Below are 13788 nucleotides of genomic sequence, written 5' to 3' on the forward strand. Positions count from 1 at the left end.
CATTTTGACCCCAAACAAACATTAGTACTATTCCTTTAATTCTCTATACCTTAACTCCAGCTTCAAAAGCTGAGAAATTAGCGTTCGCAGTGAAGTAGGTGGAGGTTAAACCAACAAAGAGGGGCGTGATGCTGGTGAGAGGCGGCGCTGCCTACTATAAAACCACTCTCGTGGCACTTTTGGCCTTGTTACAAAGTGAAAAGGCCTGCGAAGATCGAAACTTGGAACGAACACAAACGGAAAAGCCCCGAGGCCACGCAGAACCAAGGCAAGAAAGGCAGCGGTTTCTTTTTTGCTGAAGATGGAAGGCATGCAAAACAGACGAGTTGGAGGAGATACGAAGGGTCGAGGCCATTACTCGAGGGATCACCGGAAAGAACGAAGAACAAACAAACTTCAGGAAAAAAAAGTGCACAAATCAATGAACAGCATCGTGATCAAAGTTTGCTCGCACCTCCCTCCCCCTCCCTACACACACACACACACACACACACACACACACTCTCTCAACAGCTCTGTTATCATCACACCTACACGATCCCGGCGGAGAAGCGCAGAGTAGAACCGCTTCTCAGTGAACGTGTGAGTAAACAGAGACAGGCGGAGAAAACCATCAAAACGATCCGGGATGGATTATGTGATTATGGGTGGATTAGGTGAGCACGCCGGATGGATTATGTGAACTTTGGTAGCTAACGACTCTCTCTTTCTCTGGTGTGTGAAACATCACGCATGGGTGTTTATTCCGGTTGAAAAGTTGGACAAAAGTGAGAGGGTTAAAATGAAAAATAAATAAATAAATAAAAAAATTTATAAATATTATCGCTGTCCAGATCTGAATCACTGAATCATTTTGATTTGATTCGATTCAATTTTGATTTTACTGTGCCACGATTCAATTTTGAATCAGTTCATTTTTTTTTCCATTGTTATTTTTTTATTTCAGTAACGTACAGCATGATGGTTTTTTTCACTTGCAACTTTTAAAACACATACATTTCATACATTATAAAAAACGAACAAAAACAACAACAATAACAACAAAAAAAAAAACCAATAGGGCTAGATGATATGACTCATAACATCTATTGACCACACCATCGCGCTGCTTTTCAGGGACCAAAACACTCTTTACAAATCAATAGTGCAAATATAAAGTGTATATATTACAGGTCATGGTGTACTTGAACCCTTGTACACACGCGCACACATACACACCCACTCTAAAAAACACAATGACGACAATCACAGCAGCCACATCAAAAAGGAATGAAATGGGAAAAAGTGATCATGTCACCTCAAACCATTTGTTATTTTTTTTAAAAATTTGCTTTGAATCTCGAGTCCATACTACTTCCTGTTTTAGGATGCCACCCCCTTTCCATGATACACAGCCTGCAAAAAGCTCCGAACATCTCAATCTCAACTATAAAACCAAAAACGCAACCTGTAGAAGGTTCTGCTGCCTTGGCGTAAGCCAGCGTGAGGAGATCAGGTTTGGCGCTCTCAGCCTTCCACGCTATTTTAAACCATAATTAACTACGCCAGTAATATGCATGAGGGGCACGAACACATAAATGTCAGCCTTACTGTGAGAAAAACAATAACGCATCACTTTTATTTGACCGCTCGGCTCTATATTTAACCGCTGTGACTGTGGACTCCCACACACAACGGCCCGTTCCATTAAAGCAACGTCGAAACACTTCATCGCTGCCACGCTGTTCCGTGAGAGCGACCAGGAGAGCCGGATCTTTTTCACTTAATTCCCCTCGGTAAATCTGGAGCTGCTGGGGGTTGGCATTTTATTTTTAGCTTTTATTCAATTAGCTGCGTGATCCTGTTTTTTTTTCTTTACACGCATCACATCAATAACTAAAAATATTTTACAAACTAAACTCGGTTGTTTGTTGGTGCTAGGTTTTAATAAAATAGCTTGTGCACTTAATGGACAGCCTGCAGCTGATTCACGAGAAATAATTACACTTATTATATATCACATGTAAACTGTCTGAGCGCTGCTGGCGATCGGGTGTGAATGTGCAGCGAGTACGTAAGTTAATTGCGAGAATAAGAAGTCGTAATGTGGACTTGCTTTATTATTTTGTTAATATTTCAAAGTTCAAGATCATGCATTAGCCAAAGTGTTAGTTTAAATAAATACTAGGCAGTATGATAGAATATGTAGGTGTATCACGTTAGCTTAAGAACAAACGTACATAAATAGTAAAATCTAAGGAAATTTATCAGTTAAAATCAGTTGATAAAAATGATAAGTAATGTCTTTTTTGTGCTGCCAAATAGATGAACTGCTAATATATTCTCTTATTAAATAGTTTTGTTTTATTCTCCGCTGGCTGAAACAGGCTTCCACAAATTTAGTACCTGCCCTTCAGTCGTATTCATTTTACACACATGTTCATCATCCAGAAATGACTTTAAGGTTTAGTAAATTTGCACTGACTCCACCCTATATTTTGAACCTTTAACAAGAAACACTCCAAATTGCATATTTATTAAAGAAAGGGTGCAAAAGATGTGTTATTTTGCTCATTTGAAAAGCGCAATCTGTGTTCTTCTGGCTTTGATTTTGGGTAATTTCGTGGTCAATTTTGTCAGCCATCTGACACAGTAACGGCTGGGATCGAATGTAAAAATGCTTCCAACCCTTTCGTCCACACTTTCAGACAGACAATTTAAGGCTGTTTTAAGGAAGACACAAGATCAAGTTAAATAAAACAAATATTTTTCGTTCCAGACTCCAGTGAACTCTTTGGCTTATTTAAAATATTTTTTTTTTAAAGAGATAACAGGTTTTTTTTTTTACCTCTGAAATCATGCAACAGGTGTAAAATTTATTTTTGCATCAGGAATATTGCAATATTTTGTTGGAAAAAAGATATATCAATATTTTAAAAATTGAAACTTTTTTTTTAAATTATTATTATTTCACGTTTCATGTTTTAGTTTTTTTTTCCTCCTACACATGGACAATCCATCTACTTTGCAGCATAAGTGATATTTATTTGGGAAAAAATCCAAATTCACATGATGTGCAGTAAAGAAAAAAAGATGAAAACATTTGAATAGATGTAGAAATAGAAACAAAACAAACAAACAAAAAAAAACACTGAAGATGTTATTTTATGATGCATTTATGCATAAAAGGGTTAAGGGACAAAATGAAATATATTTAATATCTTCCTGAAATCCTGCAGCTGAAATCTATTGCTGTGCATGTAGATTTCTAATATAATAAAATATAATGCTTTTAGAGGATGAAATGAGTGTTATATAAAATGACGGCCAAAACGAAAACACAAACACCACCGAAATAACAGAACTGATACATAAGTCAAATAAACTGACTCAATAGCTTGGGCACGGTACACCGTGTCTGAATGGTGTGTGTTCGCGCATGTGTGTGTGTGTGTGTGTTTACAGCACGATGCCCGCAAACACTGTCACAGCTTCTCCGTGTTTCTCTCTCAGTGCTTCCAAACACAGCTTAGCCTCCATATGTCGAACAGAAAGAGAGATCAAGCAGGTGATGGAAGGCTGTATTACAGTCTGTTCACACTGACACTGAAACGCGCTTTTTCTTTTTTTTTTGCACGGTGTTTGGGTTAACGTGTACGTATAAAATTCCGCGGTGCGTCATTAAGAACAAGTAATGATGGGAAATCACACAAAATGTCTGCCATCAGTGTCAGTGTGGAGAAGGTGAAGACATTCTTCGGACGTTTCTTGTTCGGTTTAGTCGCTTAATCACATTCTGCTCGTGCGTTTATAAAAGAAGAGGTGGACGCCATTATCTGACACGGTTGTGAGCTCTGAAACGCCGTAAACATCCAAATGAACTAATACATCAGCGAGTTAAAAAAAAAAAAAATTCCTCAGGCTTTCACTCGCTCACTTGATTGCACCAATAAGAGAAACAATCACTTAAAGTGAACGGCTTTAAAACATACGAAGCACACATGCTCTGGAACGCCGTACAGGAGAACGAGGAGATTCCGTTTCCCATTCGTTCTTATTTCATTCTTATTTACTTAATGTTTAAGCATAAAAAGCACAATAATATGTGCACTAAAATATCATAAAGATCTAAATACAGTACCATGGACAAGAAATTCCTGAGATGTTCTTTTCTCGCCTGAATCTAGTTCACGTAATTGGACCTAAAGAAGCACACTAATAACAGAAGCACTTAAGTTAAAAAGTTCCAGCACGTTTTATAGCAGTTTAAACCTTCAGCATCTTCTTTCGGTGCGACGACAAGCTCTAAAAAGTCATAAAAACACCTCATAAACAAATTGATCAGCATGCACAGGGAAAAGAGACGGGAGCCATTCCTCATTCACCTGATCCATCGTTTACCTGTTTGAGCCTTAAAAAGTGCAATAATGTGAGAAGTTCTCGCGTTTACAGCTCGCGAATGGTGCGGCACAACTTCTGGTGCCACTGCAAGCTCGGGAAAACCTCGTAAAGGTCCGAACAAACACATACATCAACACGAACGAGGGGAAGAAACCCTCGGGCCGTTTCTCGTTCACTTTTATGACGTGTGTGTAAACTGAGTTACAGAAGGGCGACGAGGTTTTTCCGCAGAGCTGTAAATAACGCGGCGGGTCGGACGAGGGCTGGGTTTGAGTGCTGATAAACAAGGCTGATAAAAAGCTCATCTGCTGAGCGCCATCTGCAAAAATAAATAAATAAATAACATCGGCTCCGGAAAAAGAGCTCGCTGGAGATATGCTACTTGTGTGAGTAACCAGTTGTGACATACTGTCTCCAGTTTTTTTTTTAGCGTCCATTAACGTCAAAGGAAACACCACCGGGCCACCGCTGAGCGAGATTTGGGTTGTCTTGGTGTCACAGTTAGCTGACTACCTCACCAAATTAAAAAAAATAGTAAATAAAATGCATTTCTGTCTATAATCGTCTTTTGTTTCTGTGGACTCGCCCTAAATCACACTGCAGCACCCTCCATTTTTTCAGCACAGGCACGTGATTGCGCTGAAAGCCCTTCGGCTGCGTAATCCGCTACTGCTATAAACACGCTACATTGCTACCTCCAACTGCTAGTGCTTGTTCTTTGTCCACTATGTGCTTTTTTATTTGTTTGTCATTTGCATTTATTTTGGTTTTGGTCCTGTCTCTGCTCCTTTTATGTCGTTGTTTCTCTAATGTGTGCACCTGTTCTGTGTTGAGCCCTTGATTATTATGTCTATGTATACCCTCTTGCTTCTTTGTCTCATTACGAAGTCTTACCGCACATTTCTGTATTGTTCCAAACCTTGTTTTCATGTAAATCCAATTGTTTTTTTTTTAAACTCATATTTTTCAACTTTGGTTATGGATTATTCCAGTTCCGGTATTGTTGCCTGCGTGTTTTTTGACCTAAACTACGGACTACAACTACGATTATTGTCTTTTGTCCTGGACCAAAAAAAAAAAAAAACCACTGATCACCAACATTAGCGTCCTGCCTCGCCTCATTACATATTACACACACTCTTTCAGCTTATAATGTAATAAATACTGACAGCGTAAGAGATTTTATGGAAAAAATTGCTCTCAAAAATAATAAAAGAAGAACAATTATGAGATTTTTTCCTTTTCTTTCTTTTTTTTTTTTGTTTTATTTCAAACTTCAACACCCGTGTTTGGGTGGTAGACCACTCTCGAGTGTCTCAGGCACAGCAGTGATGTGATCGGAAACGGATGACACTGATGAACGATAAGCAGAAATGAACACGCACTGAAATTTTGGATGTGGCCTTGATGCCTTATGTTGTCTCAGTCAGTGTGTTAGAAGGCAGCGCGTTGAAGTAAAGGAATTGTTTGAGACACGCTCTGAAGGCTGCAATGTGTCACGCCGTTGCCAAGATACAAACATATGCTAATGGGCGCTAATCCCAAAAGTCCTTTAGGGGAGATGGAATAATGTAGCACAGGGGAAAACTGAATGAATGCTCTGTGACTGCACCAGTTATTTCTCATCAGAATCTTGAATAATCTTGAGTCGAAACAATTGCCTGGGTTTTACAGACAGGCTGCTGATGCACTGGATTATGGGGTGTGTAGGACAGGGAAGGATACATGTATGCATGCTGTAGAAAATCAGACACGTGAAGGAATCGGGTCAAGGCGGGGGCATTTACTTATTTCGCTGGCATGGTTTGGGGTTTGTATTCACTTGTCTCCTTATAAAAAGAAACAAATGAATACTGCTCTTCTTCTGACTCCTCACAGGATAAAGGTGATCAAACATTTCTATGCTGGTGGGTGTGGTCTCTTCCGGGATGACTCCGCCCTCATCCCCAGGTTATAAATAATAGTAAATCATATGCCGTGGCCTGTGGAGCGGCATGTTTGAGAGATATCACTCCAGTACAGTTGAAGAGATTTAGAGAATCTACGCCATTGTAGTTGTTCTGGTGGCTCGTGTTGGCCCGACACCTTACTAACACGCTGTATGGTTTTTTTTTTTCTTTAATACGTCACTGAAAGGAGACGTAGTTGTTCTGATTATATCAAGTCATTTTAAAATAGAACACTTCACCAAGGACAATACAAGAATGAAACACAGCCCTTCCTCCATCAGCTCTAATAAGCTGAGTTGCTTTCCAATAATACTGCTGTAAATCAACATTGCGTGTGAGGAGTGAAGGTCAGAGCCATCCAAAGTCCCCCCAACTCCCCCCATATCTCTCTCTCTCTCTCTCTCTCTTTTGGAAAAGAAGAAGGTGAAGATATTATACATGTGTTTCTATACACACATTTTAGTCTTTTTGCTGATAATAACATGGATGGACAGACAGACTGACAGACAGAGAGACAGACAAACAGACAGACAGGTCTCTTTGCTTGCTGCTGATGAAGGACATTTCTTTCTGAAACATCTTGTTACTCTAGAAATTTTGTGCATAAATTTTACTACATGAAATAACTACTTGTGTACTCTACAGTTGCTAGATAGATAGATAGATAGATAGAGATACCTTTACTTGCACAATAATTACTTAAGTACACTGCAGTTACTCCCTAGACTGAGAGATAGATAGATAGATAGATAGATAGATAGATAGATAGATAGATAGATTTGCTTGCACAATAATTACTTAAGTACACTGCAATAGATAGATAGATAGATAGATAGATAGATAGATAGATAGATAGATAGATTTGTTTGCACAATAATTACGTGTACAATAAGTACACTGCAGTTACTCCCTAGACTGAGAGATAGATAGATAGATAGATAGATAGATAGATTTGCTTGCACAATAATTACTTAAGTACACTGCAGTAGACAGACAGACAGATAGATAGATAGATAGATAGATAGATAGATTTGTTTGCACAATAATTACGTGTACAATAAGTACAATTACGTGTACAATAAGTACACTGCAGTTACTCCCTAGACTGATAGATAGATAGATAGATAGATAGATAGATAGATTTGCTTGCACAATAATTACTTAAGTACACTGCAGTTATTCCTTATACAGACAGACAGAAAAACTGATACATAGACAGCAAGGCAGGCAGACAGATAGATAGATAGTCCCTTGCATAGCATACTTTGTTCGCCCTTTAAGTTGGACACACACACACACACACACACACACACACACACACACACACACACACACACACGGAGCGTCCTATACTGTGCACTGTTCCTCATATTTTCGTTATCGATTTTCACCCTCTATTAGATTTTTATCTCTTGCGCTGGCTTGTAATCATCTTCAATAGTCTTGGGAAGGGCAGGGGAAAGACTGAGAGTGACTGCAGAGAGAGAGAGAGAGAGAGAGAGAGAGAGAAAGAGAGAAAGAGAGAGATAGAGAGGGAGGAACGAGGGGAGTGGAGATGACAGCAGACGAGCTGACGCTGTCTGTCACGGCTCCATCAAACTCTGCTGCATCTCTGCTGCATCCGCAGGAGACTTCCCACGTCCCAGCTCCAGACTTCCGACACGTTCAGAATAAATGGAGCAAACGCACGCTAGTCTCATGGTAGCAGTGTTAATAGTGTACGTACAGTAATACACGAGTTACACGTGTTCCAAATGCCTTTCGGAAGCGTGCACCTGTCTCACAGCCATTCAGGACCAAATCCCTTTCTAGTGGCTTTTCAGATCTGCTTGAAGAAAATTCATTTATTTAAACAAAAAAAAAAAAAAAAACCTCAAGGACACTTTGCACAGATATTCTGCAGACAGCTGGAATACAGAAGAACCCACAGACACAAACGCAGCTAACACGCTGATAAGTGAATGATTTTGAGCTGTGCTGAAGCAGAGACGGGGGTAGAATAAGAATGGAGAGTGTGTATGTACTCAAGCTGACAGAGCGCTAATGCTAGCGAGTAACCAAAGGTTAATAAATCACACCTGGGGATGGATTAGCATGATCACACTTACGACTTCAGGTAATGAAACGTCACGTGATGAAGACGCTAGTTTGATTTTGTATGTTGACTTAATTTCCTTTGGAAACAGGAAGTTTCGATGCGGAGCACAGCGAAGAATTTAGTTTGATCGTGTGTTACTTCGCAGTCTCTGTAAGTAAACTAAGTTCACGCCCACAACATCACTGTAGCCAATCAGGCTGCAGTTCCCGTCCCAAGTGCCAACAATCGCAGAGATTTCAATAAATTTCGCAGCTCCATTTCTGGAACGATTTCCATTTTACGTTTTTTTTTTTTTTTTGGCTGTTATTGCCTGCGAGTGTGTTCCAGATCCCAAGTGAAATGTATTTAGTTTGTTAGTTCAGTTGCAGTCAAAGGTTTAGAAAGAAAAAAAAAAGAAAAAAAAAAAAGAAAGCTTCTTTAAAAAGAAGAAGCAGCAGAGAGCAATCTCAGACCAGTGTGACACAGTACACGCATGGACACACAAACCTAAAAAGGCAGCTAAAGATGACGGGAGACGTGTCTGTGACTTGAAGGTCATGGGGGTCAAATCTCAGGAAGCCAACGCTCGGGCTGTGAGCAACAGCTCAGCTCTGAGCTTGAAGTTGTTCGGGATTAAAAAAAAATAAATGCCAACGCGACACACGCTGGAAAACTGAGATGGATTATCTCTCATAGCTTTGATTAATGAATCGCTTCATCACTTCTCAAGCGACAATAGGAGAGGCAGAGATGCTAATCTAATGCTGATCTTTGTGTGAAAACGTTAGCCTGGACAAAGAGGCCCAAATGTGGGCGTTCGAAACGAATGGGGGTCATTCGAAGGAGCACGCGGCGCCATTTTTAGAGTAGAGTAGATATGACTGATCATCCAGGTTGTGACACTGATATGCTCCGACATCATTCACTCGCGGCGAGCTGATAAGGCCACGTGTAGGTCAGAAGTCCGTATCCGGATTTATCCCGCTGTTTTTTCACGCCACGGCTCTGCATAAATGAGAGTCATCGTTGCTCATAAATTACTCGACATCGCCGTTTAAATGATGCCGCTTCCTGGGGAGATCGGCCCTCCAAGAAACAAGGCGGCGGCGCTTTTTTTTATTACCGGTAGCGCTAGTGTATTTCATCTGCCAATGTTCGCTCGTTTGGTTTCATTTAAATGTAAATGCAAGCGCGCACACCGGCGCAGGTGATGGATTCGGGAACGGGCGTGGAAACGACTCGCTTCGACCTTCACCCGGCAGGCTGTGTTCACGTGCACGATTCTCTGCTTCTATTCACTGTCCTTCTCTAGCCTTGGATGAAACATAAACCTACACTGAGATCACGATAAGACGACGTCCTTGAGGGTGCCTTGTTTTTTTTTTGCTTTTTTTTTCTCCTCGCCTTTTCTCTTTTTAATATTGAAGCGTGAAAAAAAAAAAAAAAAAAACACTCAAATGTGAAAACAACCTAAGAGATGTTTTATCTCAGGTGGAACAGATATACAGATATATACGAATATTTTAGAACAAAACAAAACACACTAATTTATGCATGGAAACTTCCTGATGCTCTGTAAACGTGTAAAACTGAAGCAGAGCTTTAATAACGCTTGCCGCTGTGATATACGCCGAGAGCGAAAGGTAACGGTTCGGGGCGAGATGACAGCTATAACGTACGTGGAGAAATCCGCGAGGCAGAATTAACACCAACTGTGAGGAATTAACTCTTACATGGTGGCATTACCTCCTGTGTTGGGCATTAAATCAACGCTACTGGAGATCATTAAACCCGGGGAGAGTTATTTCAACTCTATACATGCTAATCCACAACACGCAATTTAAATCAACACCGCAGTGTTCAGTTCACACTGTTAGACTTCCTGCTACTGCAGGTAATTCAGCACAGTGGCTGGACATGGGAAAGCAAAAAGCTTCGTTTAACACTCCGGTGTAGAGGTGTTCAAGGTCATGCCGTTTAAAATCTGTTGCTTACCAAGGTACAGATAAGTGATAAACATCACTGAAAGGTGACAACACTTCCCTTTTAGTGTGTAACTCTTAATGGCTATAAATAAAACACATCACTGTGTTCATGTCACCACTTTTGACTAGTGCCACGTTCTGTTTTTTTACTTTTTTTAGTCACTAATCAGCCCAGGGAGGGAAAATGGAGTTTTTTAAAAATAAATAAATAAATAAATAAATAAAAGCCTGTGAAAGCTCTTTCCTTTCTCATGAGTTGCCTCCACTTAAATAAATTCCATAAACGCACATGATTGGCTACTGAGTCTGCTACTACTGAGCCCAACATTTAAGTTATAATACGACCTTAACTTGTATAAAATATGAACATTAAAATATTTAAAAAAAAAAAAAAAAAAAAAAAAACAGCTAAAAATGTTCTCTCATTAAAAAAAAAAAAGATTCGTCAAAGTGAAACTTCGACTCCACCCAACTACAAACTAAACACACCTGACTCAAATACGTCATCTGTAACAAACGACAATATACAACTAATGCAGAATGTACTCTACGATTTTAGCCCTCGTGTCCTTCTCGCACATTTCGTGATTTTTTTTAAACTGCGACAAACCCAAAACTGCGACGAAACTGCGATAAACTGTGAAAATATTTTCAAGCAAGAACAGCGAATGAGAGTCCCGAGAAGAAACTACTATAAGCATAACAACATTGCTTCTATAAAAAAGTATTTGCCATGTCAAACCCAAACTGTTGTTAGAAACTGCACTATAGTTCCAGTTCTCTTGGCAGAACAGACAATCCTCACTGCTTCCATTTCCTTAACCAATTCCTCTATGATTTCTCTTTCTTCTTATTTCTGTACAAAATAGTGCAGAAACAACCACCAGAGCCGGTTAATCAGGCTCCATTTTGTCACGTGATCGAGAGCTCTCGTTTATTTTCAGGAGAAAGCGGGATTTCTCGGATCTCTCCAGGGTGAAAGATGGTGCGGTACGTCCACCAAACCACAGATCATGTAGTACTCTGAGATTTGACAGTCAATCACTAAGACAGTTGACACCAGTAAATCTTAATAAAGACTGATTAAGGAATCATTTGGAATTTAGCTACTGCAATACTGACCGGGGACATGGGGGGAAAATCCCTTAGCACCTCCCAGAACCAGATATGTAATAATGGTCCAAGATTGATTGGCAGATCGAGGCCAAAGGACCTGTATTTGGGAGTTGATGGCACTAATTATAACCCCACCCCTTTTTGTTTTTTGACAATTACACTCTTTGACTGCAACAATGGTGATGGAGATCGTCCGAATTTTTTCATCCACTGACATTTTATGCATCATGCTGCACGAAACCGTAAACTATGAAATTTCCCATGACTTGCACAGAATCTTGCAACACTGGATGCCACTCAGATGGTGCCTGAAACGGAACAAGTGGGATCAGTGCACGCCTTTAATCCAACGCTAAGAGTTAATTAATGCAACGTTAGAGCTTTAATTCCGTACTGTAGGTGTGATTGCAACAGCGCAAGAGTAATCCATTCCTCTCATACAACACTGCAGGAGGGCTCATTTACACACCGAACGCTGGAGGTGTTCATTCAAGCCTGGAAGGGCTTTTGCTCTGTAGGCTTCCCCAGAGTACTGTATGCATACTGTATGGGAGTGTGATACATTTCATGGTGGTGGTGGTGGATGCAGAAAGCAGGGTGCAGCGTGCAACTTGGTTTTCGATCCGCATGCAGGACTTTATTCTCCATCTGAGCATCGGTGAGGAGGCACTGCAGTGGCTCAGGCACCCCAACACGAGGAGGAACTATCACTATAATATAACAATGTTAATTCCTCATGCATAAGGATGGTGATGATGATGGTGGTGGTGGTGCACGCGCGCCTGTTGCATCTTCCTATGCGCGAGACATATGCATGTTATAAACCACACACATCACTCTTATTTATTTAAAAATAAGTACAGTATATAAAAATATATATATATACACAGCCATACAGCTTTAACATGTGTTTTTTTTTTTTTTCGTGCAAGGTGATCATTACTCATAATCCACATTCAGCCCGCGCGAGCCAACAAGCACGTCCTCGTGCGCTCTAATAAATGACTCAGGAATGCTTTAGAAAAGCATTTGTAAATACAGGAAATGAATTCTACATACGACTGAGTTTCTACTGAATATTTTTGTGCGTGTTTGAAATGTTTATCTTTTAAGAAAAATAAATAAAGCGCAGTTTATTCGCCAGTGTTGTGCTTACCTCGGCCGCACGCGCACTCCGCGCACAGGAGGAGCAGCAAGGCGACGTCCCAACAGCGTCCGCTAGTACTCAGAGCTGGCATCTCTGTGGTCTTTTCCTCCTCAAATACACAACATTTCCCTTCTTTCTACACCCTCAGTGGCTTCAGTGAAATGTTTTCCAAATAAAAAACGAGAGAGGGGGAAAAAAAAAGAGGATAACTTCACATACTAAAGCCGAAGCTATCCAACTGCCACCGTCACTCCGCTCCCAAGCGCGAGTGCTCAACTCCAGCTCGCGAGCTGCCTCTTCGCACTTTCAAGCGTCACACGTGGGACAGCCAGCCAATAGCAAGTTGAGGAGAGCGGCGCCGAGAGATACGGCTTAACCAATAGCGCGCCGAGGTGGGCGGGGTTAAGCAAGTGAGCAGCAGCAGCAGCAGCATCATCATCATCATCAGCCGCAGCTGTTTCAGTGGCACGCGCGTGAAGGAAACCGTTGAGTTTGCAGTTAGCATAGCAACAACAACAATAACAACAGCGAATTTGACAACCAGAGAAATGAAATAAAGTTCAGTTTGACTCAACTAACAGAACAGCACTTTTAAACTAACCTTTTATTTAAAAAAAAACTTTGAAAAGATTGAAAAATATATAGTTTCCCAGTGGTGGAAAGTACCTGAAATCAAACTGTGTTTCAGGGCTTTTTGTAACTGACCCTTATTGTTATGGACACTAATATGACTACATCTGGAAAAAGTATACAAAAATAATGATTTTAGAGATATCCTCATTTTAATTCACTTCCAGGAAAACGATTAAAACATTTTTGATGACTCAACTTGTACGAGTATTGTGTTCGTCCAATGAAATGCTCTCTAGAAGGTATTTGTCCCGCCCTCGGAGGCGTGTCTTGCTCTATCGTAGCAGCTCCTTAGCAGCAAACGTGATTCACTGGTGCATGTTTTAGCGGAGTATCTATTCTGTAACAATTCCGGTGTTTATTTATTTGGATGAGGGTGGAATTTGAGTGCGTTCTCTCTTACGTGACTTTTCAGAGACGTGTTTTACCAACTCGGGGCTGTTCAAAGTCGCTACCCGAGACTGATCGAGAACGTCGTTATATACCGTCAGGGTTTCTCCATCA

At 40.5% G+C, this 13788-nt stretch overlaps 1 protein-coding gene across 2 annotated transcripts in view; it reads right to left on the bottom strand.

Moving 5' to 3' along the window:
• The window catches only part of unc5db (unc-5 netrin receptor Db), a 154107-nt gene extending 141174 nt beyond the window's left edge, over positions 1 to 12933 (bottom strand). For both annotated transcript variants that reach the window (XM_034299177.2, XM_026940090.3), the window contains exon 1: positions 12664 to 12933. In XM_034299177.2, coding sequence (XP_034155068.1) covers positions 12664 to 12745 — 82 coding nt within the window. In that variant the 5' untranslated portion in view covers positions 12746 to 12933. The remainder of the gene's footprint in view (positions 1 to 12663) is intronic.
• Between the last annotated feature and the right edge of the window lie 855 nt (positions 12934 to 13788).

This window comes from Pangasianodon hypophthalmus, chromosome 24, assembly GCF_027358585.1.
Source record: "Pangasianodon hypophthalmus isolate fPanHyp1 chromosome 24, fPanHyp1.pri, whole genome shotgun sequence".
NCBI classification, from domain to species: domain Eukaryota; kingdom Metazoa; phylum Chordata; class Actinopteri; order Siluriformes; family Pangasiidae; genus Pangasianodon; species Pangasianodon hypophthalmus.